This window comes from Aureobasidium melanogenum (genome assembly GCF_000721775.1).
Source record: "Aureobasidium melanogenum CBS 110374 unplaced genomic scaffold scaffold_13, whole genome shotgun sequence".
Classification (NCBI taxonomy): Eukaryota; Fungi; Ascomycota; class Dothideomycetes; order Dothideales; family Saccotheciaceae; genus Aureobasidium; species Aureobasidium melanogenum.
This window is the reverse complement of record NW_024470065.1, coordinates 458,592-481,483: the sequence shown is the minus strand read 5'-3', so window position 1 is coordinate 481,483 and position 22,892 is coordinate 458,592. Positions and strand designations below refer to the sequence as shown.

The 22,892-nt window shown below is 48.7% G+C and overlaps 10 protein-coding genes across 10 annotated transcripts; 6 read left to right on the top strand and 4 right to left on the bottom strand.

Annotated features, from left to right (window-relative positions):
* Nucleotides 1-410: 410 nt before the first annotated feature.
* M437DRAFT_50937 (CSN4 COP9 signalosome complex subunit 4) lies at nt 411-1,664 on the top strand (the record flags this gene model as incomplete). The annotated part of the gene is made up of 1 exon (XM_041022100.1): nt 411-1,664. One exon carries the CDS (start codon nt 411-413, stop codon nt 1,662-1,664), a length of 1,254 nt encoding a protein of 417 aa, XP_040878975.1.
* Nucleotides 1,665-5,085: 3,421 nt separating this feature from the next.
* Nucleotides 5,086-6,667, top strand: M437DRAFT_50579 (uncharacterized protein; the record flags this gene model as incomplete). Its single annotated transcript, XM_041022032.1, has 2 exons — nt 5,086-5,516; nt 5,566-6,667. The coding sequence occupies 2 exons, from the start codon at nt 5,086-5,088 to the stop codon at nt 6,665-6,667; spliced, it is 1,533 nt and encodes a 510-aa protein (XP_040878974.1).
* A 1,691-nt stretch (nt 6,668-8,358) lies between these two features.
* M437DRAFT_66895 (putative glycosyl hydrolase) lies at nt 8,359-9,873 on the bottom strand (the record flags this gene model as incomplete). The annotated part of the gene is made up of 3 exons (XM_041024845.1): nt 8,359-8,952; nt 9,009-9,715; nt 9,774-9,873. 3 exons carry the CDS (start codon nt 9,871-9,873, stop codon nt 8,359-8,361), a joined length of 1,401 nt encoding a protein of 466 aa, XP_040878973.1.
* Nucleotides 9,874-11,450: 1,577 nt separating this feature from the next.
* On the top strand, nt 11,451-12,972 carry M437DRAFT_66894 (uncharacterized protein; the record flags this gene model as incomplete). The annotated part of the gene is made up of 2 exons (XM_041024844.1): nt 11,451-11,744; nt 11,812-12,972. 2 exons carry the CDS (start codon nt 11,451-11,453, stop codon nt 12,970-12,972), a joined length of 1,455 nt encoding a protein of 484 aa, XP_040878972.1.
* Nucleotides 12,973-13,722: 750 nt separating this feature from the next.
* Nucleotides 13,723-14,526, bottom strand: M437DRAFT_66893 (uncharacterized protein; the record flags this gene model as incomplete). The annotated part of the gene is made up of 1 exon (XM_041024843.1): nt 13,723-14,526. One exon carries the CDS (start codon nt 14,524-14,526, stop codon nt 13,723-13,725), a length of 804 nt encoding a protein of 267 aa, XP_040878971.1.
* An 814-nt stretch (nt 14,527-15,340) lies between these two features.
* M437DRAFT_66892 (uncharacterized protein) lies at nt 15,341-15,864 on the bottom strand (the record flags this gene model as incomplete). Its single annotated transcript, XM_041024842.1, has 2 exons — nt 15,341-15,538; nt 15,598-15,864. The coding sequence occupies 2 exons, from the start codon at nt 15,862-15,864 to the stop codon at nt 15,341-15,343; spliced, it is 465 nt and encodes a 154-aa protein (XP_040878970.1).
* A 545-nt stretch (nt 15,865-16,409) lies between these two features.
* M437DRAFT_66891 (uncharacterized protein) lies at nt 16,410-17,498 on the top strand (the record flags this gene model as incomplete). Its single annotated transcript, XM_041024841.1, has 1 exon — nt 16,410-17,498. One exon carries the CDS (start codon nt 16,410-16,412, stop codon nt 17,496-17,498), a length of 1,089 nt encoding a protein of 362 aa, XP_040878969.1.
* Nucleotides 17,499-17,976: 478 nt separating this feature from the next.
* Nucleotides 17,977-19,577, top strand: M437DRAFT_66890 (uncharacterized protein; the record flags this gene model as incomplete). The annotated part of the gene is made up of 2 exons (XM_041024840.1): nt 17,977-18,218; nt 18,581-19,577. 2 exons carry the CDS (start codon nt 17,977-17,979, stop codon nt 19,575-19,577), a joined length of 1,239 nt encoding a protein of 412 aa, XP_040878968.1.
* A 654-nt stretch (nt 19,578-20,231) lies between these two features.
* M437DRAFT_50908 (uncharacterized protein) lies at nt 20,232-21,035 on the top strand (the record flags this gene model as incomplete). The annotated part of the gene is made up of 1 exon (XM_041022094.1): nt 20,232-21,035. One exon carries the CDS (start codon nt 20,232-20,234, stop codon nt 21,033-21,035), a length of 804 nt encoding a protein of 267 aa, XP_040878967.1.
* A 676-nt stretch (nt 21,036-21,711) lies between these two features.
* On the bottom strand, nt 21,712-22,668 carry M437DRAFT_85379 (uncharacterized protein; the record flags this gene model as incomplete). Its single annotated transcript, XM_041028282.1, has 1 exon — nt 21,712-22,668. The coding sequence occupies one exon, from the start codon at nt 22,666-22,668 to the stop codon at nt 21,712-21,714; it is 957 nt and encodes a 318-aa protein (XP_040878966.1).
* Nucleotides 22,669-22,892: the final 224 nt, after the last annotated feature.

Here is a 22,892-nt window from a genome sequence, read left to right as displayed (position 1 = left end):
CGCGCTGGTGCCTTCCTGTCGACTGTTCATTCCTATCGATTGTCGACGCACAGACCTTTTGAGATCCCCGGACTTTGTCATTTACAAAAGGCAGTCACGATCCTCTCCCACAGCGACATCGAGTTTCATTATAAGCATAGGAACTGCGCAGTTGTTTTACAAGCAGCATCTTCATTCGGGAAGCACTCTGGATCAAGCTTCTTTCCTTATCAGTTCGACGGTTCGAACAGTATCGTGAATTTGCATAGCTCGCCTGTGACGGTCTACGAGACGCGGGGACGCTGTGACGTCGGCCAATCAACCATCAATCAACACTTGCTCTTTCACTTTCAAACCACCTACACGACTTGCGCCAGCTTCGCACGCCTTGCTGTGTCCGCATCCTTCAAATCGCAACAGATCCCGTCGACATGGACTCATCACAGGTCATGGACGCTCTCCTCGCCCTGGAAGACGCCCAGGCAAACAAGAAGGTCCAGGGCTACAACGACTTGCTCGACAAGATCCTATCGCAATCCGACAACTTACCCGACAATCTCATCGCCTACGTCCAGTCAATTCTCAGTGACTCAGTCGGTATCGTCACCTCACGCCCTCTACTCGCTTCATTTGTCGACAAACTCGCCTCCCTTTCCGATGCCGACATCAAGATCGCCGTTGGAACCCAAGCTATCGATGCCATCGCCCCCAAAGTCGTCTCCTTCGAGGAACAAGACACCGCCATCAAACTCATCCTAGCCGACAGTTACGAACAGAATGAAGACTTTACCGCCTCCGCCAAGGTCTTGCAGCAGATCACTCTCGACTCGTCTCAACGCCACGTCACCGACGACGACAAGGCAAAGATCTGGATCCGCATCACTCGCTGCTATCTCGAAGAAGACGATCCTACAAACGCCTTGTCGTACCTCAACAGAGTCAAGAATGTCATCTACAATGTCCAAGACCAGCCCACAAAACTCCAGTTCCAGCTCTCCCAAGCTCGCATCTCTGACTCGCAACGCAACTTCCTCGACGCCTCCAACAGCTACCTGAACCTCTCGCTCGAACCTGTCATTGATGAGGAGGAACGTCTACAAGCTCTGTCTGCCGCCATCATCTGCGCAGTCCTCGCTCCTGCAGGTCCCAAGCGCGCTCGCCAACTCGCCCGTCTGTACAAGGACGACCGCACACCGCAGTGCGACGAGTTTGCCATCCTCGAGAACATCTTCTTGGATCGTGTCCTCTCGCCTGCAGAGGTAAAGGCTTTTGCTGAGAAGTTGCAGCCTCACCAAATGGCAAAGACTGCCGATGGCAGCACCGTCCTCGACAAGGCTGTCCTCGAACACAACCTTCTCGGTGTCTCGAGACTCTACTCCAACATCCCCGTGACCAACCTCGGAACCATGTTGGGCGTCGATGCAGACCGTGCCGAAGCTTACGCTGCACAGATGATTGAGCAAGGACGTCTCTCAGGTTATATTGATCAGATTGATGGCTTGATTCATTTCAGCAGCGATTCAAGCAGTGGTGATGGTGCAAAGACGGCTGGTTCTAGCATCGGTACCAGAGAATTGAGGATGTGGGACGCCAATGTGCAGGGCTTGGCTGAGGAGGTTGAACGTGTCACTACTATGATCCAGACCGCTCACCCCGAATTCTACGAGTTGAAGATGGGCGCATAGAAGGACAAAGATGATGTTATTGCATTTTGCTAGGCGTTTTCGTGGGTTGAGAGCATTAGCGGGGATTTACATAGGAGTTTTTCAACACCAAGAGAGGCATGCATTCTACTGCCTCTAGACATGGTCCCTGTTATAAAGAGACTGACTTTTCATGGCTATACCTTCTTGTACCTCTATTCAGTTGAGAGCATTATATCACAACACTTCATGATTCTCGTCCACATCACAAACATTTTTGCCTTTTGATTCTGATCTGGCTCCGTTGGGGTAACCGGAAGCAGAGCATCGATACAGACTGCCAATAAAACCAACAGAGAACTCTAGAGCTTTCGCCTGACAGTCTTCCGCTTCCGTTCCTCTCCGTATACCTACCTCTTGCCATGCCCGTACGCGTTTCATGTCGCATAAATGTTACTCGTACTATATCTTCCACTCTCTGTGCTACTGACCTGTCAACTGTCAATCATGCTGAGTGCCGTGATGCCAACTCTGTCGCTTGCCGACGGCTGGATGTCCCCGCGGCCTATCTGCTTCTTCGAGAAGGCATACGACACCTTGGTACGCATGTTGTTCCCGACTCAGTCTCGAGGTCCAAGGTGGCACCTTTGCTTCTTGAACGAAGTGTTTGCGACAACCTCCACGAGACGCGGAGATGGAGAAGTAGGATGTCTGAACTACAGTCCGATCGCAGTCACTGCTGGTATGCAATGTACCACCGGAACAGATATATTCTTTCTGTTTGTCGACTCTTGACAGCTTGGGTGTACAAAAACCCCATGGCATGCGTGGTAACGTGATGAATGCGGTGTTGTGGTACCTTGATCATGTGCTTGATCATCCTTGCGCTCGCACCTGAACAACCTCCATTTGATGATTGAGCTGAACAGCAGCCCAACCAAACTTGCCTGAAAATGGCGAGATCCCTGTGCCGCGTGGACAAAAAGGCGAATCGAAAGCGACCAAGCAAGGTAAAAACAAACAAAACATCAAAAAGAAGCATATTATAGGCTGAGGCTTGGGATCTCTTCTGGGTCACAGGAACTTGTTAGCTTACCAGATCGCGAGCACATCCTTTCGTTTCACAAAAAGCTGAAAGTTGTAAGAGTAAAGGCATCCACAAAAGAAAGGAAACCCATCTTTGATAGTAATGGCCAATCAATGTATTGCTACCTAGAACACAACGCGGAAGTAACATTGCGATTGGTGGCAGAGCAAGGTCATGCAGAAGGACGAAGGGAATGCTTGGTTCGTGATAAGAAAAGTCCGAAGTCATCTGAATGCCTCTTGGGCATCAAGAGAGGAGGAAAGAGTCTTGAAGGATGCTCAAGCGAGAAAAGAGGCTTGAATATATTCCCAGAAATTTTCTCTCGTCAGCATCGCTGCATCAGACAGGGACAAGGGGTGGACGTTGCTGATTTTGGCAGCAAGAGACTCAAGGTTTCGGGCGGGAAGGGAAGGGAGGAGCGGCCCTTTCCATCTCACATCCAACCAGAAAATCACAAAAAACGGTTGTTTTCTCCTTTTCTCCTTTCAGATGAATGACAATGAATATACTCCGCGTATCGAATCAGATTTCCCTGCCACGAATGCAGAAAAGCTAAACGCACCCGACCGCGATGTGCACCGATCGTGGCTTGAAAGCAAAAACTGCAACTCGGAGATACCGACGCGACGGGAAGAAGGCCATATTCTGATTTGAAGCGGATGTTTCTGTCCTTGCATCCGAACGCGGTTGAATATGAGAAGACTGGGTCTTGTTCTGCGGTTTGTTGCTTGTCACTACTGCCCAACTTGTTCGCTTACTGTGCGCGGCTAAACAAGTTCGTCCAACTCCAAAGCAGCCGCCGTGTCAGGGTCAGGTGGTTGGACTGGGGACATCCTTCAAGAATTAGAGGTGCAGCAAAGAGGTCTTGCATGATGTCTGGAAGACGCGATCGTCGGGACTCATGGCAGGGTATGCAGGTGGTTGCTGCCTGCGCGTTCAGCATGCGACTAAAAGCCGACGTCTTCAATCAGATTGTCTCAACCACGCCTGGACAATAATCGTCATCCTTGCCGACCTTCCACATGGGATTCGAATCCTTCAAAGGGTAAAGTGAGATGCACAGTGGACGAATGGCATGCTTGCGAAACTCGTGATCTCGGTTGAAGACCTTGTTTCTCGGCATCAAGTCAACATGAAGTGGCTGGTCGCTTTGACCTGCTGCGAACCTGCTCTAGCCAATCGACAGCCAGCCCGCACCGCCTCTTCTCATGCAAACATGCCCGACCCACGAGGCGCACTACGCATGCCCGCATTACTCGATACCTCCGTGATCTGGTGAGGACAGGGTCTGTTATGCCTGTGGATGTTACTCGCGCCACGGCCTGAATGAGCCCGTGTGAGGCCTCGTCTCCTAAGCAGTCACAGGTATATCGCATCCCGCGTGCCGTGTCACGATCCTGAAAAGACCTGATGGATGCGGCGGCTCGGCCAGGTAAGGTAGTATCATCATTGTTGTTGCGATCGCACGAACCGGCACGCTCCCGTCTCGGTGCCCTGGGTGTGTGCATCGTCCCAAGTCTGCACGACACTACTCATCTTCTTGAGCTCCCGACCCCTTGAGGCTTGGGGTGCCAGGCTTCTTTCGCGCTCTCCCAATAATCGCATGCGCCCTTCAGCACATAATCTTAGAAATTTCCTGGCTACGTGGGGCAGCAACGACAAGCACAGTACGCAGGCACACTGAACGGGCTACGACAGCCTTATCATCTTGTGCATAATAGTTATCTACTTATTCATCCTGCTCTTCATATGCCGATAACCTCTCTACCCTTTTGACGCGGTCATTCACCACATGAAAGTATTCTTATGAAAGCACGCTCTTTTCTCCTGACGACGAACCACACAATAAATACATCGCGCTTTGCAAATATTCTTCTCCCTACAGCACCTACTCACTGTTCTGTCTCGGCGTCCCTGGCACTTCAGAAACAGCAATATCATCACACCCCAGGCTTGGTCCTCACCGCCTCCTTCCTGAACAAGGTTCGCGTGTGCAGCGAATATTAACAGGATCGCCCCACAATGGCTTTTCAATCCTCGCATCCTCACCCTTTCGGTTATGATATGAATGCGAATCACCTAAATTACGACACGCCTCAACAATCAAATCAACCCTCTGATTACTACCAGGACAGCAAACTCAGCGCAGATCAACCCGTTAACAATGCTGGCATGATGGCACCCAGCTCTTCAAGTCAAGTCTTCCGCAGAGACTCTGTCGCGACAAATTCTGGCCATGTCAACGATGCTCCGCCATGGGACCACAAGCAGTTATATCCTGGTGCTGGTTTTGACCCCTCACATGCATATCATCATGGCGACAACAGTGTTTATATCCAGCATGATCATTCACATGTCTATACTCAAGGTTGGATGATGTCTCCGACAACCTCTTCGGATACAACAGGCTTCGAGGGCTACCCTGGAGCGAAGTACGAAAACTCGCCCTTTCCTGGTAGTCTGCCATCAGATCAAGCTTTGTTCCCTCCTCACAGCCTCACTCAAGGCCATCACGTATCGGCATCACCACAAGCATCTTTGTCACCACCGACACATGCTGACTGGATGGACATGACTGGACCAAATAAGCCACTGAAGTCGGCCGATGTCAAACCCATTAAGCCCCGTCATCAACCTCTTCTCAGACGTGACACTCGTGATGGCATTCGCAAGAAGAACGCGAAGATTCCCATCCCTTCTGAGATCACTTTGGAGAACATTGATGACTTGATCGAGGGTTGCACTGATGAGGATGAGATGAAGCAATTGAAGGCACAGAAGCGACTTCTCCGCAACAGAGAAGCAGCGTAAGTCACCTCAACCCCTACGAAATACACCAAGCTGACTTCATCATAGCCTTGCCTCACGCCAACGAAAGAAGAAGCATACGGAGAACCTCGAGCAAAAAGAGAAACACCTCGAGACCAAGTTACTATCTCTACACCAGCAAATTGACCAACTACGTCTGCAAGTCGAGACGGCTGAAAGTCAAAAGCAGTTCTTCATCTCCGAACACAGCAAAGCACATACCAGAATCCAAGCTATGCAGCTGGAAAAAGAAGAATTGATTTGCAACCACACAAAAGAAACTTCTCGCTTGCGTGGTCAGATAAACTGGTATCGTGAACAGCTTGAGGCAACGAGTCCACTCGCCCCAGCCATGAGTGCCGCGCCCAGCAGCACTGGCTTCACAGACTTTAACCTAGAGATGGATCATCTGGCCATTGGAGATCAACGATGGGATCAAGGTATCAATGTGCATGGCATCGATGATCTAGACTATCTCGGCGATACAGCTGAATCTTTTGCCACTATTCAGCCGGCAAAACGACATGGTCAGCAACAAGAACAAGAGTCTTCTGTCACTCACAGCACAGAGCAACCCATTGCTTCTGGAATTTTGTTCATGTTACTGCTCTGTGGTGCCTTTGTCGCTTCCCGATCATCTTCTACGGCAAAAGACACTGCACAAAACACTCTCATCCCCAAAATGCCTGAAGAAGTCAGAGCTGCAAGTACTGAGGTCCTCAACAACCTACTGAAGGAAAACCCAAACCAAGCATCCCTATTCCTTCCTGAGATTTCTTCACACCGCTACACGCAGTCCTGGCCACGATCTTCCAATACTGAAAACCTGCATAAACACTTGACCTCGCCTTCCGCACTCCAAGAAGCAGAACAAGCTTTTGCTATGACACCCGATCAATACAACGCGCTGACCACTTACCCGCACATGGACACTGTTGCCTCTGCCTCCTCCTCTCAGACTTTACGTCCCAATCTTGCCGAGACTTTGGGAAGGATGCGGGAAGCTAGGGGACCTAGTGCTGCAGATGTATACACACGAAGTTTGCTTTGGGATACTATACCTGAGGATGTGGTCAAAGCTTTCAAGAGAGCTGTGGCGCAAAGACATGAAGATGATGAACAGATGAATGATGGCAATGATGGATTATGAGACGACAGCACAAGGTATTGGCATAACAGCTGCCACGAGTTGATGAGTTATGATGATGATGATAACGACTGATGGAGTCTTTCTTTTTCTTCATTTGTACTCTTCTCTTTTCTTCTTCTTTTCTTTTCTTCTGTTTGTCTTTTACTTTGTTGAGATGATTGATGGATACGATTGATGGATACGGTCTGCAAATGAGCATGACAGACACGAAACTCAGCAATTTTGGCGATGAAAACTGTTCATTGCGACAAACGGATCGACGACACAAGAAACACGAAATCAACGACTACAACTTCAAGCCTAAACATTCCCAACGATAACGAGCCTCGGATACGATCTTCTCTCCTTTCCAAGTCTTCTTTCAACTTTTTCTTCTGTACTCTCTTTCTCCCTCTCTCTCTCCTTCTTTTCCTATGTTTCTATGATTGTCTGGGAAAGGCGACTTTTAATGGCGTAAGGCAGTCACAGGCTACTTATGTCTCACGACCTTTGCTCCTTGTCCTCTTTGTTGAATATCTAAGGCAGGTTAGGCTACAGTTAATCAAGGCAAGGAATGTAATGCCAAGAATCTTCTTCACCTGGACTCTATGATAGTTTATCTGACTTACTCAAAGTTCTGTAACTGTCGACTATGTGTCAAAGTAGATAATCTGAAAGATGCAGCATCGCAAGGAAACGTTTGGTTGCAAATAAATCGAAATCTCTTTGGAGATTATCGTGGAAAAATGAGGGCAAGCATGTGGAGGTTGCACCTTTTAGACTTGCAGCTTTGCAGTTTCCACTTTTGCAACCTTCAGTTTTCGAATTGTGTATAATACTATACATTCATCCCCTGTAGCCTCCGTCTTCTAACTACATCCGCCATCACTGTCACCGGCACCACCAATATTATTATCACCGTTAGCATCGCCTCCAACGCACCGTCGTATCCATCATTACCGTGCAAAAGGTTGCGAGGTACAACCACAGGAATCCATCACCTCCCTCTACTCTTTCCTCAAGTGTGATCCTGAAACCCAAAATTCTTTTCCTTCAGAGCGAAGGACATTGAGATCGTGAGTTTGACCATGCTCAAGAAAGCTGGTCTGGGATGTGTCAAAGGTTGGTCTCAGGGTGAGTAAACATGTGGGCTTTAAAGATGACTTGTACTGATGTTTGGTTCTGTTGTTTGGCAATAAATATGCTTTCTTCTATCAGAGGAGTTGATGTTGGCCGTCGATGATGGAGCTTCGAAGTCGTTTTGTAGTGCCATGTGGACCAAGCTTCCGAGCACGAAGATCTGCAGATCTGAGGCTTTGCTGTTTGAGTCAGTATTGATTCATGTAGTTCAGAGGCTATACATAGATAGCTTCTAGCACGAATGAGCTTCTCGGCGCGATGAGGCTTCAAGTGTTCCATGATCAGGATATCAGAGAACTATATGATTTTCAGAAAACTGCATACTAAGACATTGTTATATGTGAGCCAGAGGAGGTTTAGAAGATCCCGGTGTCCTCTGTTTTCGATGCATGAATGCAAGTCATGGCTAGAAGCGATACCGCTGATTGCAGAAGAAAGCAACATATGTGTGAGACCAAGGTAGAGTCACCATGCAAAGCTCAAGGATCCAATCTGGTAGATGTGTCTCCAAAGCAAGGGGGATTTTGTCCGGGAGAAGGGAATGGATATCTCGCTCTAAAGCACTGCAATCTTCATCCCGTCCAGACCAGCCAGGTTGTTCCACCAATGAGGAATAACAAAACGCCCGCAGTAACGGCGCCTGCACCAACACGATCCCCAGTCGTGATCGCTCGTCTCGAGATGTGATTGTAATCCGTCTCTCCACCAACGTCAGAACCATCAGTTCCAGCACTTGGATCAGATTTGCTGGTTCCGCCGGTATTGGTAGTATAAGGAGGTTTGAGGTTAGCGTTATCTAGCATCATGACTTGCACAACAGATAATGCACTCATCTGCTCACCCACTCCTTGAGTTCCATCTGGGATAGTCGTGTTCCAGGTGTGTCCACAGTTCTTGCCATCTGCACCACATTGGCCTGCTGCTCCTACTGCAGAGGCGCGCAAGTATGGCATGATAGTGTCGTAGCGGGCAGGCACTAGCTGAGCCGTTCTAGCCAGCCATTGCGAGAGGTAGGCTTTGAAAGACTTTTGATCGTTGTTGCAGACGCCCAATGGTTCGCAGGTCCATTCTACCATGATTTTAGTGCCCATGCTTGGTGGGAAAAAGGTTTCGAATGTCGTGTTTAGGAGACCGTCGATTTTGGTCAGCCATACTTCGTTCTCGGTCTGTTGATTGAGGTATAAGCGTTTTGACTCTGTGGCTTTTGCTAGCTGAGACTTACGTGGTTGTAGAGATATGCCATCCCAGCAGTAAGAATACCGTACGTATAACTCCATTGTTCATGAGAAGCATCGGTACAATTCTCAGTCGTATGCGCACCATCCCAGATCCTATACTCCCTAGGATCGTACAAACTGCTCCGCTCATACCAATCCCAAATCTTATTGGCCCAATCGATATAAGTCTGGTTTCCAGTATATCTTCCCAGTCTTGCCGAAAGTTGGAAGAGTCCGAGGTTTGTAACGGAATTTTCGTAGTCATATCCGACGTTTGCGAGGATCATCTGCCAGCGTAAACCACCGTTACAAGTATCAGGATCCCAACGAGAGGTTTGGCGATTAAAAACCGCTTGGGCAAGAGCCAACCACGAAGGATCTTCCTCTGGCGGATCTTCAAACCCCAATTCCGCAGCACTCATAGCAGCAAAAGCCCAAAACATCTGATCGTCATTTCCGAGACTTGCGGTTTGATTGGAAGGTTCGTAGTTATTTGCTTTTCCTCGTTGATGTTGGAGGGCTTGAAGGACTTCGGCATTGTAGGTCGTGTCGCCTGTGTAGTACCAGTAATCGACCATTTCTCCGAACATGGCACCGGCTTCCCACCAGTAGTAGGGTGCGGGGAGGTTGCCGGGGACGTCGCCGGTGTTGTTGCCGGTGTAGCGGCTCATGAGATCGTAAGCGATCTTGGAGGCTGTGTCTTTGATTGAATCTGGAGCGTATGAGGAAAGGAAAGAGAAGTGTATGTATGATCAGATGATTCGACTTACCTGCACTCTGAACATCTAGAGTCAATGCAGTAACCCTAGCAGGATACACCGAAAGCGAGAGGGCCCATAGCGTGTATGGAAGAATGCGAGGGAAACGCATCACTTGACAATAAGACAATAAAAATCGAGATTGTACGGTTAAACAAAGAAAACAGAGAATGGCGAGCCGCGCGTAAGAGATGAAGTGACCCGAAAGCTGATGGTAAAAGTGTAGAGGGAAGGATGAGAAACTCGGAAGAAGCAGTTGTTCACAATCAGATAGGTACCTACTCGCGTTTTTTGTCCCAAGACCGCGCTCCAAGAACAAGCACAGTTCAAGACGAGCTAAGCCTCAGATCTCAAGCATCGGAAATACGTCTCAGTCATGACTAGAGATGGATGGCGGGTCAAAGACCGCATGGTGGATATGGTTAGCAGGAGGGTACGCGCCGCCTTACTCAATCGACAAGGGTCTGTACAAATGGTCCAACGTTTCGGAAACGATCCTTCAGAGGGTCAAAGAAGCATCAATAGTCAGAAGGTTTGCATGTAGGAGTCAAGATAGATTGCTAGGAGGATGGCTTAGTCTCGCCAAGAGCGTGGAATGCTTGGCGTTCAGGGCCCCGGCCCGCTCGGCTCCTTTCGGGCGCGTGCTTAGGCGCGCGGCTGCCTTCTCTGACACTTCAATTCCACAGAACCACAGGACGCCTGGATGTTTGCGACTCGTAGCTGAACCTGGCGCCTACAATAACTTGTCAGACCGTGCATCAGACTGGAGACGGTCCGATGGCGCAAACTCCTATTGGGGCATTGGCAATGCTCAAGCAAGCCTAACATGACACACCCGAAGCTCGACGACCAGATTTTCGATGGACCCAATTGGACCAGTCGGCTCGTTATGCCTCCTTGACAGAGGTTCCTGTCTTCATCGGGCTGATATTACGGATGAAAGTCGATGATCTGTCGGCATCTCAGTAGGTACCATGTTCGGTTGAGTGACTCCCTTGCAGCAGCACCACCTAAGTCAAACAATCGGTCAATTCCCGTACCATTCAGCATATTAGAGACTCTGGTAGCGGGCTTGACTTGGTATATTGCATTGATGCCTAGCAGGGATATCTTGCAGATGTTAAACCCATGTGCTAGAAGCTGTGTGTCACGATATGGTGTGCTTTGAGTCAGAAAGACAACGCTTGATGGCTGTACAGCAATACTTTTGAGAATCACCCGCAGGATTGCAGGACTATGCCTCAAATTCAAACTCACTAACAGCAGGATGAATTGTCCTACAACCTTCGTCCACCGCGTTCTTAATTACTAGGGGCTGTCAAGCGCCTGGATATCTGCATCAATCCTTGGCACGGAGCGGAAATAGTTCACCAACAATGTCAGCGGGTAGGACGTGACCAACATGGAGCACTGGTGGCCGCTACTCCATCCTGAAATCGTGGACCGAACCCTACCGTGTCCATGGACCCGCTTCTGATTGAGCTGCTGAGCCACTAGCTTGATCCTCCTGAGCAGACTCTTTTGCAGATGGACTCATTGTCGGGATTCGCGAACTATGGGTGGCCTTTCGTTCATATTGGCTCGCTCCAGACAGAGACCAGGAGATGTTCATCTACGGTATAAGTAGACGCCGGATTCAAGTCCAGGAGACTTGATATCTTCGGTTCAGCTATCCCTTGCCTCCCCATCATGCTCTTTCTTCCATTGTTCTTCGTCAGCCATGTCATTTTGAGAGCATATGCTCTGCCCAGAAATGAGAGATCGCTTTCTACTCCCCAGGCTGTGGCGACTGGTTTATCTGGATCATCTGCCCAGCCTAACCATTTGAGTACTCTCAAGGGCCGTTCAGTCAAAATGGACGAGACAATTGCTTCCTACACAGAGCAGGGCTTGTGCTTCCATTACTTTGCTGAAAGACCTTCGTGGTATCCGGACCCATGCATCGAGTATTGCAAAAACCATGGTGGGCATGGTTATGATGGTGTAAGTACAAGTTCCCAACCATATCTTTTCGAAGTTACCCAGACACAAGGTCTAATCAGTCACACAGTGTGACGCCAGCTCATACGCAAATGTCGACATCGAGCACGGTGATCAGAGCATCATCGAGACCGACGACAACGGTTTCCGCTGGGTCCCAGCCCCTTGCGAATGCTCAAATCCCGATGTCGAGGAAGTAGCCACAGCCATCTTCGACACCGTGGCGCAAGGTCTCGGAAAGATTGATAACCTTCTCTGCGCGATATGGGTGGAAGCTTTCAAAGATATTCTGGAAGTCGGTATAAACTTCATCCCTGGTGGCGAGGTCTTGACTGTCGCAGGCCGTGCAGTTCAAGGTGCCAAAACATTCGCCGAGAATGGCCTGGAAGCTGCAGACTTTTTTGACAACTGGGTCGGCGATGCCTGTGGTGTCCCAGATTGGAACTTCGATTTGTGGATAGCTTTGCTTGGTGGACCTGACTCGCTTGGCACAAGTGTTGGCTGCCTCAGGAAAAACAAGTCGAAGTGCAAGAGGCAGGATCCGGTTCCTGACCCACCGAAGAAATCACATGCGGAAAAGCCTGAACCAACAGCGAAGACAAGTGCACCTATATCAGAAAGCAATGCTGGCACTACTGCCGACTCGAGCGCTGTACAATCCACCCTGCCACCGACATCTGCACCTGCTTCAGAAAGTGACGCCGGCTCTACTGTTGATCCAAGCATTGCACCTTCAACCCCGCCACCAACCTCTGTCCCCACGAACTCTCCAGGCCCCAGCACCACATCGGCCCCGAGCTCTTCTACCAATGCTTGTCCGAATAGAAAACGTGCAGGCCAGAAAGTCGGTCCGAACACCTACGTGTCGACTGAGTGCAACCAAGGTGTAGTTACCACCCACAACTACATTATTACTTCCCTCTCGTATCAAGCGAATGCCCCAACTCTTCAAGTGAAAGCAACCTGTAGTGCAAGATGGAGCCAAGCTTGCTATCACTATAGCTCGGTCGTCAGGGAGAATCCGAATTTTGCAACCCTGACCTGCCCACAAGAAGCAGCAACTTCTGCCAGAGATCGTATCGATCCACCCAAGGCAACAAACAGCTGGGCTTCAGAGCACTCAGGAGGCTGGCGAAAAGGTATGACTAGAGATGAGGAGTGGAAGAATGAGAAGCACAGGGTGAATAGGGCAAGTGCGAGATGGATGAGTATCCACCAGCGTATTTGTTGACGAACACTGATCAAGCATACACGTTAGCTGGTAAGCACAAGGATGGGCAAATGGTGCGCTGGTTACCAAAGGGACAAAACTCGGGTGCAGGCAGCATGTGGAGAGGCGTCTGCTTCTACCGGCCACTCAGAGAACTATCCCGACAACAGATCATCGACATGGCCAAAGACAACAGGAAGAACTTCGGGCTCCAATCCAATGTCGTCAAAGCCACCCAAACAGACTATACGGTTGGAATCACCGTAGCCCAGCGACCAGAGTTTACCATAGCTCAATGGGATCATGCTGGCGCTGCCAGTTCTCAAGATGATGGTCTGAGTCAGAACCCTTGCTGGCCAAAGAAGATTGCACCATTAGATCCGGGATTTACGCTCCTGTCCGTCGATCGATACTACGAGAACAGAGTCAAACCCTATGATTACGACCAAGACTATATCCCTGGTGTCAATGGATATGACCCTATCACACAACAAAGTGGTAGAGTCAGGCGAAGTCTAGATTCTGTTGAGTTCTTAGATTCCGGAGTTTTGAACTCGACAATTTCAGGTTGATATGTGTCTGACTATAGCTGGCCAAGTACATATAGCTACTTTGATCAAGCCAGAGGAATACTCCGCGTTCTTTCACCATGGTCTATCACATGAACACGTGCAGCGTGAGGTCTGGCACGTAGCGAGGAGGAGGATCTGAGCATATCAAGCTCGACGACTGGTCGATTAATTGAACGTATAGACTTGGTCGACTATCAGCTTAGAAATCTTCCGCTGGGAAGTGATTTTTGATCATCTTGTCAATCTCGTCAAGACATTCATTCTTCTTGTACACGGACAAATCCGGCCAACCCTGCTCCTGGTAGATTTTCCTGACCGACCGTAGAATTGGTCTACCGCCATTGGGACCATCGCCTTCCTTGTATATGTCGAACCACTCTTCAATCCGGCGTTCGTGAAAGGGAAGGTATTTGAGAATCTTATATCTGTTCTTCAAGACTTCAAAAAAATCAGGAATTGCCCAAGCCTTATTGCTTCGCCACTCGTGTTCGTTTTCTGGCGTGCGATCGTAGAAATCATCGGTTATTGGCTCCCTTGCAGCACTTTCCAGGACTTCTCCAGGGGAATCCAACCAGAACACAACGCCGAACTGAGTGTCTAGGATGAATATGTCGTCGCCGCACGAAATGCCGAATGCTGACGAGGGGACGTTCTCCCAGTCCAGACCATCAGTGATCACCCTCGTTTCTTCGACATCTGATTCATCAAAGGGTCGTTGATCGTATGCGCTAGCGTCGAGTAGACTGGGCCAATGAGCGATCTCCGCATGAGGTGCAAGTAGGCCGTCATTTGAAATGTATGGAAGATGACGCATAAGCTCGACCACCTCGTCATCTTTATCCAGAAGGCGTAATTTCTCTTTTGTGATCGAGGACCAGCCTTCAGCCGGGGGCTCTTCGACTCGATTCTCGGGCAAGAACATCTCTGTAAGGAACTGATAGTAGTCGCGGAAGGCGGCGATGGTGGCCTCGCGAGAGTAGCTGACTTCGTTTAATTCCGGCATGACAAGGAGACAAAAGTTGTTGAATAGGATTGGCGTAGTGGGCTGTTTTCTTCGCAAGATAAATTGGTGAAAGAAGGATAATTGCAGAGTGATATGTAAGTTCGTTGAATCCTTTGTGTTTATTGTATGACCAAAGTGTGTTTCAGCATACCCGCTCCGGACTTGGCTGCCTTACAAGTCACAACGCGAGTCATGCGCCCTACGATCGATTCCTCACAGAGAGCTGTCATTGGAGTGTGCCTGGCGTTTCACCCCGAAGATTGATCAGGACTCAGGAGCGCTCGTGGGCGCTCCACGACATTCACATGATGCTATGCGAAATCAATCGTCAGGCAGATGTCTTGGCGAGTGCCTGCGTTAGCAACGACTTCTCAACGACTAGAGAACGCTACTAATTCTAGCAGCTGCTGCCAGGTAAGGCAAACCACATACAAATGATGCAACCTATGGATGTTTCCTCGCAGTTTCCCATAAGGAAAAATATCACGACCCGTCGATAGGAGCGTTCAGTGGCCCTCACAACATATGCTTGGCACTCATGTTCACAGGAAACACTTGCGATGGTTTTTCGAGTTAAATGAAACGTCTACCAGATCGAGAGCCATGAGCTCAGACCGCGGACTATATGATTTTCAACGTCCAGACTATGAGATCTTGGTGTATCACATATCTCCAACACTCTACTGAATACGTGGACAATGCACAATGGGAAGGATCGATGTTCGGAACCAAGACTGCATTTTCACCAGGCTTGTTCACTCCATCATCTCGGACTGCGAGATCTGCCCTACATCAGTAGCACCACCCAACTTGCCTATATCTTGGGTGTCTTGAGCTTTCTCAGAGGGACCTCGATAGTCTCGCCCTTAGTCTCGTCCAGGGGGTAGAACTTCTTAGTCTTGTGGCTGTAGTCTCTAAGCTCCTTGTAAGTCTTGAACTTCTTGACCTTCGTGTTCTCGTCGCGGCGAGCATCCATAAGGTCGACAAGGTTGACATGGGTGTACCTCAGGATCTGTTAATCAATGCTGTTAGCATAATCTGTAGAACAACCATTGGTGTTGATGGTCTCACCTTTCTGCATCCATCAACAGTGTTACGTGGCTTGACATCGAGCTCACTGCAGAGGTGCTTGAGGCTTCCAAGCTGGTCGGTGATGCTGAGGCGGTGGAAATGGCCTTCCAGTTCTTCATTGTAGCAGTTTACCCTCTCGCGCTTTGTCTCTTCAGAATCCCACTTATGGGTTTTTGCGAGGCGAGTGAACTCTATACGGATGCTCTGACGAGGCTGGTGGTCGAAGTGGGGAAACCGTTCGAAGTAAGATGTGAAGATGAAAGTCATTCTTACTGATGAACTGAAGAAGAGAATGTGAAGGAGTCTTGGTTGTTGTTGTTTTTGGTAGGATAGGATGGAGGGTTGTGCGGTGGAAGGAGCGCGTAGCTGGAAAGTGATGCCAGCCTTGGAAGTGAGCGAGCTGCGCTGCTTGTCGTGACTATGGATTGCGCTCGTTGTTCTGCGCTCACTGTCAGACTCGCATGAAAGTTGATTCATTTTCTTGTCTCAAACTTTGGGCTGAGGCGTCGTGCTGTCTTAGCTGTGAACCCTGCGAGAGACAACATGGCTTTGAATCATGTCTTTGGAAGTGGGATATCCTTTGTCTCCTGCAATACCTACAACATGATGTTCGGTCTCAGCATGAGACGCTATCGAGAAACACGGCAAGAGTGTCTTGAGAACTGCTAGACCGAGCTGCAACAGTAATCACTGCCAGACAACATACAAATATCTTTTGCGAACAGATAAAACCGATGGCATCCCATCTCATGCTGCTCATCTCACAACTCATCCATTTTCTCTCCAAAGCAAACACAAACTCAACAGCAATCATGATCAAACTCTCTGATCATATCTACTGGACCGCCAAACCGTCCGAGGTTCCTGAACGAATCTGCCATCACCTAACTCTGTCTATCCCATCTGCCATTTGCTTCTCATCACTCATTGCTCTTCTCCTCTTCTATGTCTTTCTGGTCGAGAAGAACCATGCAATTGGCAAGCACGCTTTCAACAAAGTCATCTCCTGGTCTGGTGTCACTCTGATCGCTCTCGCTACTGCGTTTCTCGCTGCTTTGGATGTTGCCCTTTTCGTTGCTTGCCATCATGCAAACCATGTCAATGCTATCTTCAAAGAGAAAGTCTTTCATCCAGTCATCACTCCTGCTGTCAATAGAGCCATCGAGATCTACGATACTGCCTACAATTATGTCGCTCAATCTCCAAACGTCGCTAGAAGCTACTTGCGCGAGCTGGTGAAGGACGAGAAGAAGTTGCACCGAGCTTCTGATCTCTTCTGTGCTATCTTCGTTGCCGCTTTCATCGTACTGTCGCTGTATCTACAGCTCTCAATCTCTGGTCTGTTGTCTCAGGATGATCTTCGCCATGTCTTTGAGACATATTTTATCTCCACCTCAACTTTCAGTGGTCTGATGTACGGTTTCTATCTTCACCATACAGCTATTATCCCTGGCTATGTTCTGGATTATCTTCGTCAAACAGCTGGAGCTTACTGGAATCATCTTGCGGTGATGGCAAACCTGGACTCGTCTAGCTCTTCTATCCCTGAGATTGCGAACGGCGATATTCTTCTGCATCTTGGAGAAGAGATGCCTGGCCTAGAAGAGCTTCTTACCTTATACCTTCGAAGCCGAACTGAATTTGATTTCGACAATCAGGACGACCTCGTCGCTCTATTTGGAAGCCTATCGGATGATCTCTCTCTCAAGCTTCCCGAGCTCATCGACAGTGAGTCTGTGACTATCGTACCTTTAGAATGCATCATATTCTACAGTGGTATCATGGGCCAAGGTTGTAGGATTGAATTCGACGTGATGAAGGAGCAAAGAACGATCGGATACTTCGATCTCTCGTTCGTCTTCTCAACAGATGAAAATATTGATCCTACGACAGAGGGCTAGACGGTGTCCGGCAGTCAAAGACGTGTATCAAGATATGGGTACGATGAAGTTGGGGGTCGGGCATCAAGAACGACGTGGCTGGGGTTACAGTAGGAGAATGGCATGACAATGAACTTATTTCCCAGAGTTTCGGCATTTTCGGTCACTTCCAGATTTTTCATAAATCAGAAGAGTATATCAGAGAAAGAAACATCGATTAGAAATGACTATCAGTTGTGTTGGTTTGTTATCATTGTATACGAGAATGGCAGCCTAGAAATCCTCCACTGACATAATCTTATCATTTCCTGTTTCTTGCTCCTTCCTCCTTCCCTTTTTCTTTATATATCCACCACACAACAATCTTTCCATTCATGCAAGCAATCAAATAGAAATTGCAAACCTCAACTCTCAATTCACACCTGCACTCAAAGCAGGTTCATCTCACTAACCTCTTACCTACAAGCCTCGTCACTATACAACCTCTCCTCAGCAAACCATGGACGACAATCCCCAAACCGTGGACGACCACGACGACCACGACGACCACGACGACCAAGACAATCTCCAAACACTTCAAATTCCAATGACTTTACGACAGTGGAATGCCTCAAAAGACCTCATCATGGCTTTACTCAGAAACTCGATCATTCATACTTATCGTTGGACTGCTGACACGAATGTACTTGAGATACTGTATCCGAGACAGAATGATACGGCGAATGAGGCGGGGACTGAGGGGTAGATGGTGATGGGGAGTGGGTTATGAGCTGCTGCTTGCAATTGTTGCTTTGCATGGCTCGACTCTTTCTTGTTCTTATCTGTGAAATTACCTTTGGCGTCTGGATCTTTTCTCATGTATGATCTTATTAGGTTGGATCGTTGCATTGCGGATCAGTGTAGAGCTCTGTGGTGAGGCTTGACTTCTGAATTGTCTTTGTTGGTTCCAGATCAATTTCAAAAACTGCTCGAGACAAGTCTGTCTGTCAAGTAATATCTCAACACGCTGCCAGTGTCTGATTCTATACTTTCGCAATAGGCAACGCGAAGAGTCATCATAACACTTTGGGAAGATCAGGAAGATATATGATACATGCCAGTAGCTGGTCCGAGATTTTATGTCAATCTTCTTCTACACACACATCTACCATTGCAGACAAACGGTTACAAACTGGTCAAGACTTCGACATGTTGGAATCTTTTGACCTTTCCCTTTCGCTTGATGGCCTTCTCAAGCTTCTCGCCGTGTTCATTCTGCTCTCCGTCTTGGTCGCTCTTCTACAGTCTGACGCCACGGTTGGAGCAGTCCGTCGTGCCGTAAAAAACTGTGCCGCTCTTCCCCTTCTGCTCATTGCCGACTTGATTTCTGGTGTCGAGACGGTTTTGGCTTCTGGACATGCTCGATCTATCTTCGCCATCGTCCAAAACACGATCTTCGGCATTGCTGGATATTCCAGAAAGATCATAAAGGACGCCAACATCTCTGCCAGGACTCGGGACATCTTCTTGACTGTTTACCGCACAACCGTCCAGTATGTCGATGCCGCTCAACTTCTTACTGGACGTATCAAGCGCCTCTTCGCCATTGCCCAGGCTCTTCTCACCATTGCTTGCGAGGCTGTCATCGACTACATCCGTGTTCTTCGTACAGGTAGAAGCATATCAGATGATGTTTTGTCCATGTACAATGTTATGCTTTGTACCAGCATTCGCATAATCTCTTTGCTCTACGTCGTCTCCAAGGGTCTCGGCAACTTGGTGAGCACGATTGCGATCTGGATCCACACACGCCTCAGAAAATCTGATGTCTACGCCTCTTCCGCCGATCTTCTCTTGAGCATGCCAGCCATTGTCTCACACAAGCTTGACTCTTTCTGGTCAAATATACGTGGTGGATTGAACCAAAAGCTCACGGCTGTGCTTGAACTCATCTTTTCAGATGGATATACGATGGAGAGTTCTTTTTTGGATTCCTCAGCTGGCATGTCATCTCTCTCGACAGATGTAGCCCCAGCATCGAACTCGGACTCTCAATCGCCATGGAAAGGACGTCTGCGAACTCGCCCTTCTGATACCTTCAGACGCCAACGAATGACTTGAATGGCGGCATCAAAGTCTACACTGAGAGTTTACTCATGTTACCTTTTTTAATGCAAGTTGAGCATTAAGAACAGTGGTATAGGAGATGAGGAGATGGAAGCTACAACGACTTGGCCGAATAGCAAGACCTTTTCACATGCATGTGGTTCAAAGTTGGTGACCACGAAGTTCTGTTGTTTCGAAAAATGAATGAGGGCGTTACTGTTCTAAGGGAGAGCAGCTAGGGAGCTCATTATGGGGTTGGAGGATGTCTCAATGGCAACTATAGCGAATATGACTTTTTGATTTATCTAAGATTGAACTGCTTGATGTACGATGTGGGATGACGTCCTTCGTTTTCTTGATTGGCCTGAAGGGCCAACTATCTTCTTGTACACGGGATAATTTTTTCGTCACTACCATCAAGCATTCTTGTTTGCACCCCTGATAGGAAGGATGGTAGGAATACTATAGCGATGGTCACCTTGCACATGACTCGCGTTCAAGGCAGCCAATTTTGACGCGTGCATCCTGAAACATACTTCGGTCATACAGCAGCGAACATAAGAGGCCAGCATGTGCACATCTTCTTCTCCATCAATTCGATTTTCGTATCCTCTTCTCATCAGTCTACACGTCTCGTACGTCATTGCAATCCTCTTTCCGTTGCCCATCATGCCAACTCTCGACGAAACCACCTACTCTCGCGAAGCCACTATCGCTGCCTTCCGGGACTACTACAAATTTCTTATAGACATGTCCTTGCCAGACAACTGGATCCTCGAGCCTCCGGCTGGAGGTTGGCCTTCGATAACCAAAGAAAAAGCCGAACTCTTGGGCAAGAACGACGAGGTCTACGAGCTTATGCGACATCTCCCATATCTTCCAAATTCATGTCTTTTGGTGGCTCGCGCTCCCGCCGCAAATTGGTCTTCAGTATTCGAGAAAAGAAATTTTAACCAACAAGACGTTAGAATAATCACGGAGGGATTGGAATGGCCAAACATACCTTCATCGGCTTTTGGTCTCACACGAGGTGGCCGCGACGACTTTGTGTTCATGCTTGATACACGGTTCGGCACTGTCCACTGGCTGGAAGGCCCCGATATCGATTTCGACTCGACAAAACAGCCCATCATCGGACCGTCTGGTGGCACAGAATCTTTCGAGGACTGCACTCCCGAGAACGAACACGGCTGGAGAAGCCAAACAGCATGGACCATCCCCAATTTCTTCGAAGTCTTGAAGAACGAGTTCCGAACCTTGAGATCTGTGCCTGTAGACGCGTGTCAGGTAGACTACTGGTTCGGGGACGAGGACTACGAAGCTCTTGAAGAGCCGGGTGAAGGAGATATCCTGATACGCTCGATCAGAGATACGTATCAAGAGTACGGTTGGCCGGATGTGTCTGTTTACAGAAGAGACGAATGTCAGGATGCAGTCGACAAACTGATACGAAACTCGGGGATATATTTGTAGACATCGTAGTATTGGTTGATGATCAAGAGTGTGAAGCCCAAATCGTATAAGGCAGTCTTTTGTAGCCAGCAAGATGTTTGACTAAGATCTCCATCTTTGAAGTCGGCGGCGCCAGCATAATCCCATTGGGCAATCGTGAATGGTCAATGTTGTTTGCGGCCATTTGTTCAGGGCTGGCAACTTTCCCGTCCTGGGCAAGCATCAAGAGTCAACAAGAATTTCTCATCATTCCCATACATGATTGGAGACCACAAGTGTTTTAGATCCGGACTAGACCAAGTAGAAAGCAATTACAGCATTTTGCTGACTCTAATCAGGATCCGTACTCGCACTCCAAGCAGGCAGGAACACTAAGCAGTGGTCTGATTGCTCCGCCACTTGAACTTATCGAGATGCAATGGAAGAAGCCCTGTGGTAACTCTGGCTATGTGAACTTGGTATGAGATATGTCAGGAACGTTGCGGTTACTCCTCCAGGCAACGCTTTGAGGGTATTTGCTCGAGAGGCATCGGCGTACAAACAAGAGGTAGGGGTTTTGGATGCAACTCCGGTGGCCATCACTACCTTTACAGATCTAGCTGTGTCCGTTTTGCGGACTCAGGAGGTACTGCGAAAATGGAGGGATTGGAGGCTTTGTAGTCACAAACAAACGATGGATTGAACTTGACATTCATGTTCAAAGCTCATCAAGCAACCTATTCCACTTTGCAGCTTCCTTGGCTTGCATCTTTTCCTCCTTCGGATCGACGAGATGTATACCAGGTGCGGTTTTGTTCTTCTCCAGACCAAGGGCTTCTTTTAGTTCCGATGGGCTATCGACTACAGTGGCCAGAGAGCCCTTTCTCCATAATACGATGGCAAGAACGAGGAATATGAAAGCAGTTAGAGCGGTCAATGCCAGAGCCCAAGTGCGATTGTTTCGTTTATTCTTTTCTTTCTCTTTCTTTTCCCATTGCTCCAGGCGTGAGCGGCAAGATTCTAGTCTAGACTCGCAAGTCTCTGCTCGTTCTTTGGCCTTGTGGAGTCGCTTGACTAGTTGATCGATGGACTCGTCTTGCTGTGACATGTTCTGGAAAGCATCGATTTGACCAGTGATATCTTTGACGAGCGATTCTGACCTTGTGGCAAAGTCTTTTGTGGTTTCGTCGAGGCAGGAGTGTAGGTCTTGGAAGGAAGCGATGGTGGCTTTGAGCACACCGACCTTTTGCAGCAAAGCATAGTAAGTGTCGTCTAGCTTCCGAGTAGCAGTGTGAGCGTCGCGAGACAGAGCGTTCAAGGCGTTCGAGACGTGGTCTTGACGCTTCTGGCGTAGTCGACGTTCATAGGCGATGGTTTCGGGAGTGACGAGACGTTGTGGAGGGTGGTCGACGGCATATTCTACTTCGGGGGACCACTGTGGTTTTGGTGGCTCTTGTTCTTGTTCTTCTTCGGGCTGTGCCTTTTCTGGCGAGGGATCACGGCGCGACTTGTGGTGGTGGTGATGCTGCTGGGCTCGTCGCAGAGGGTTGTAGTTGTCGAAGGAGAATGGATGCTGTAACTGGACTGCCGACTGGATCGTGTCGCGCGCATGATGGTGCCGGTGTGGGCGATGATGGACCGAGTGCTTCTTCTCTTTCTTTTCCTTCTTGTCCATGTTTGTATGCCATGATCAATAGAGGTTGTCGGGTCAGAAAGTTGTGGTCGATGATGGCGGTCGCGCAATCTCCGAAGTCTGGGCCTAAACTCCTGCCCGACGTCACATGCGGTTTTATTCACAAAGTGGAAAGAACGACTTGACAATACTTTGAGTGTGTGCGTGAAAGTAGAAATATAGATGCATTTGATATTCTTTTCCAGGTCCCATGCACGCCAAAACGC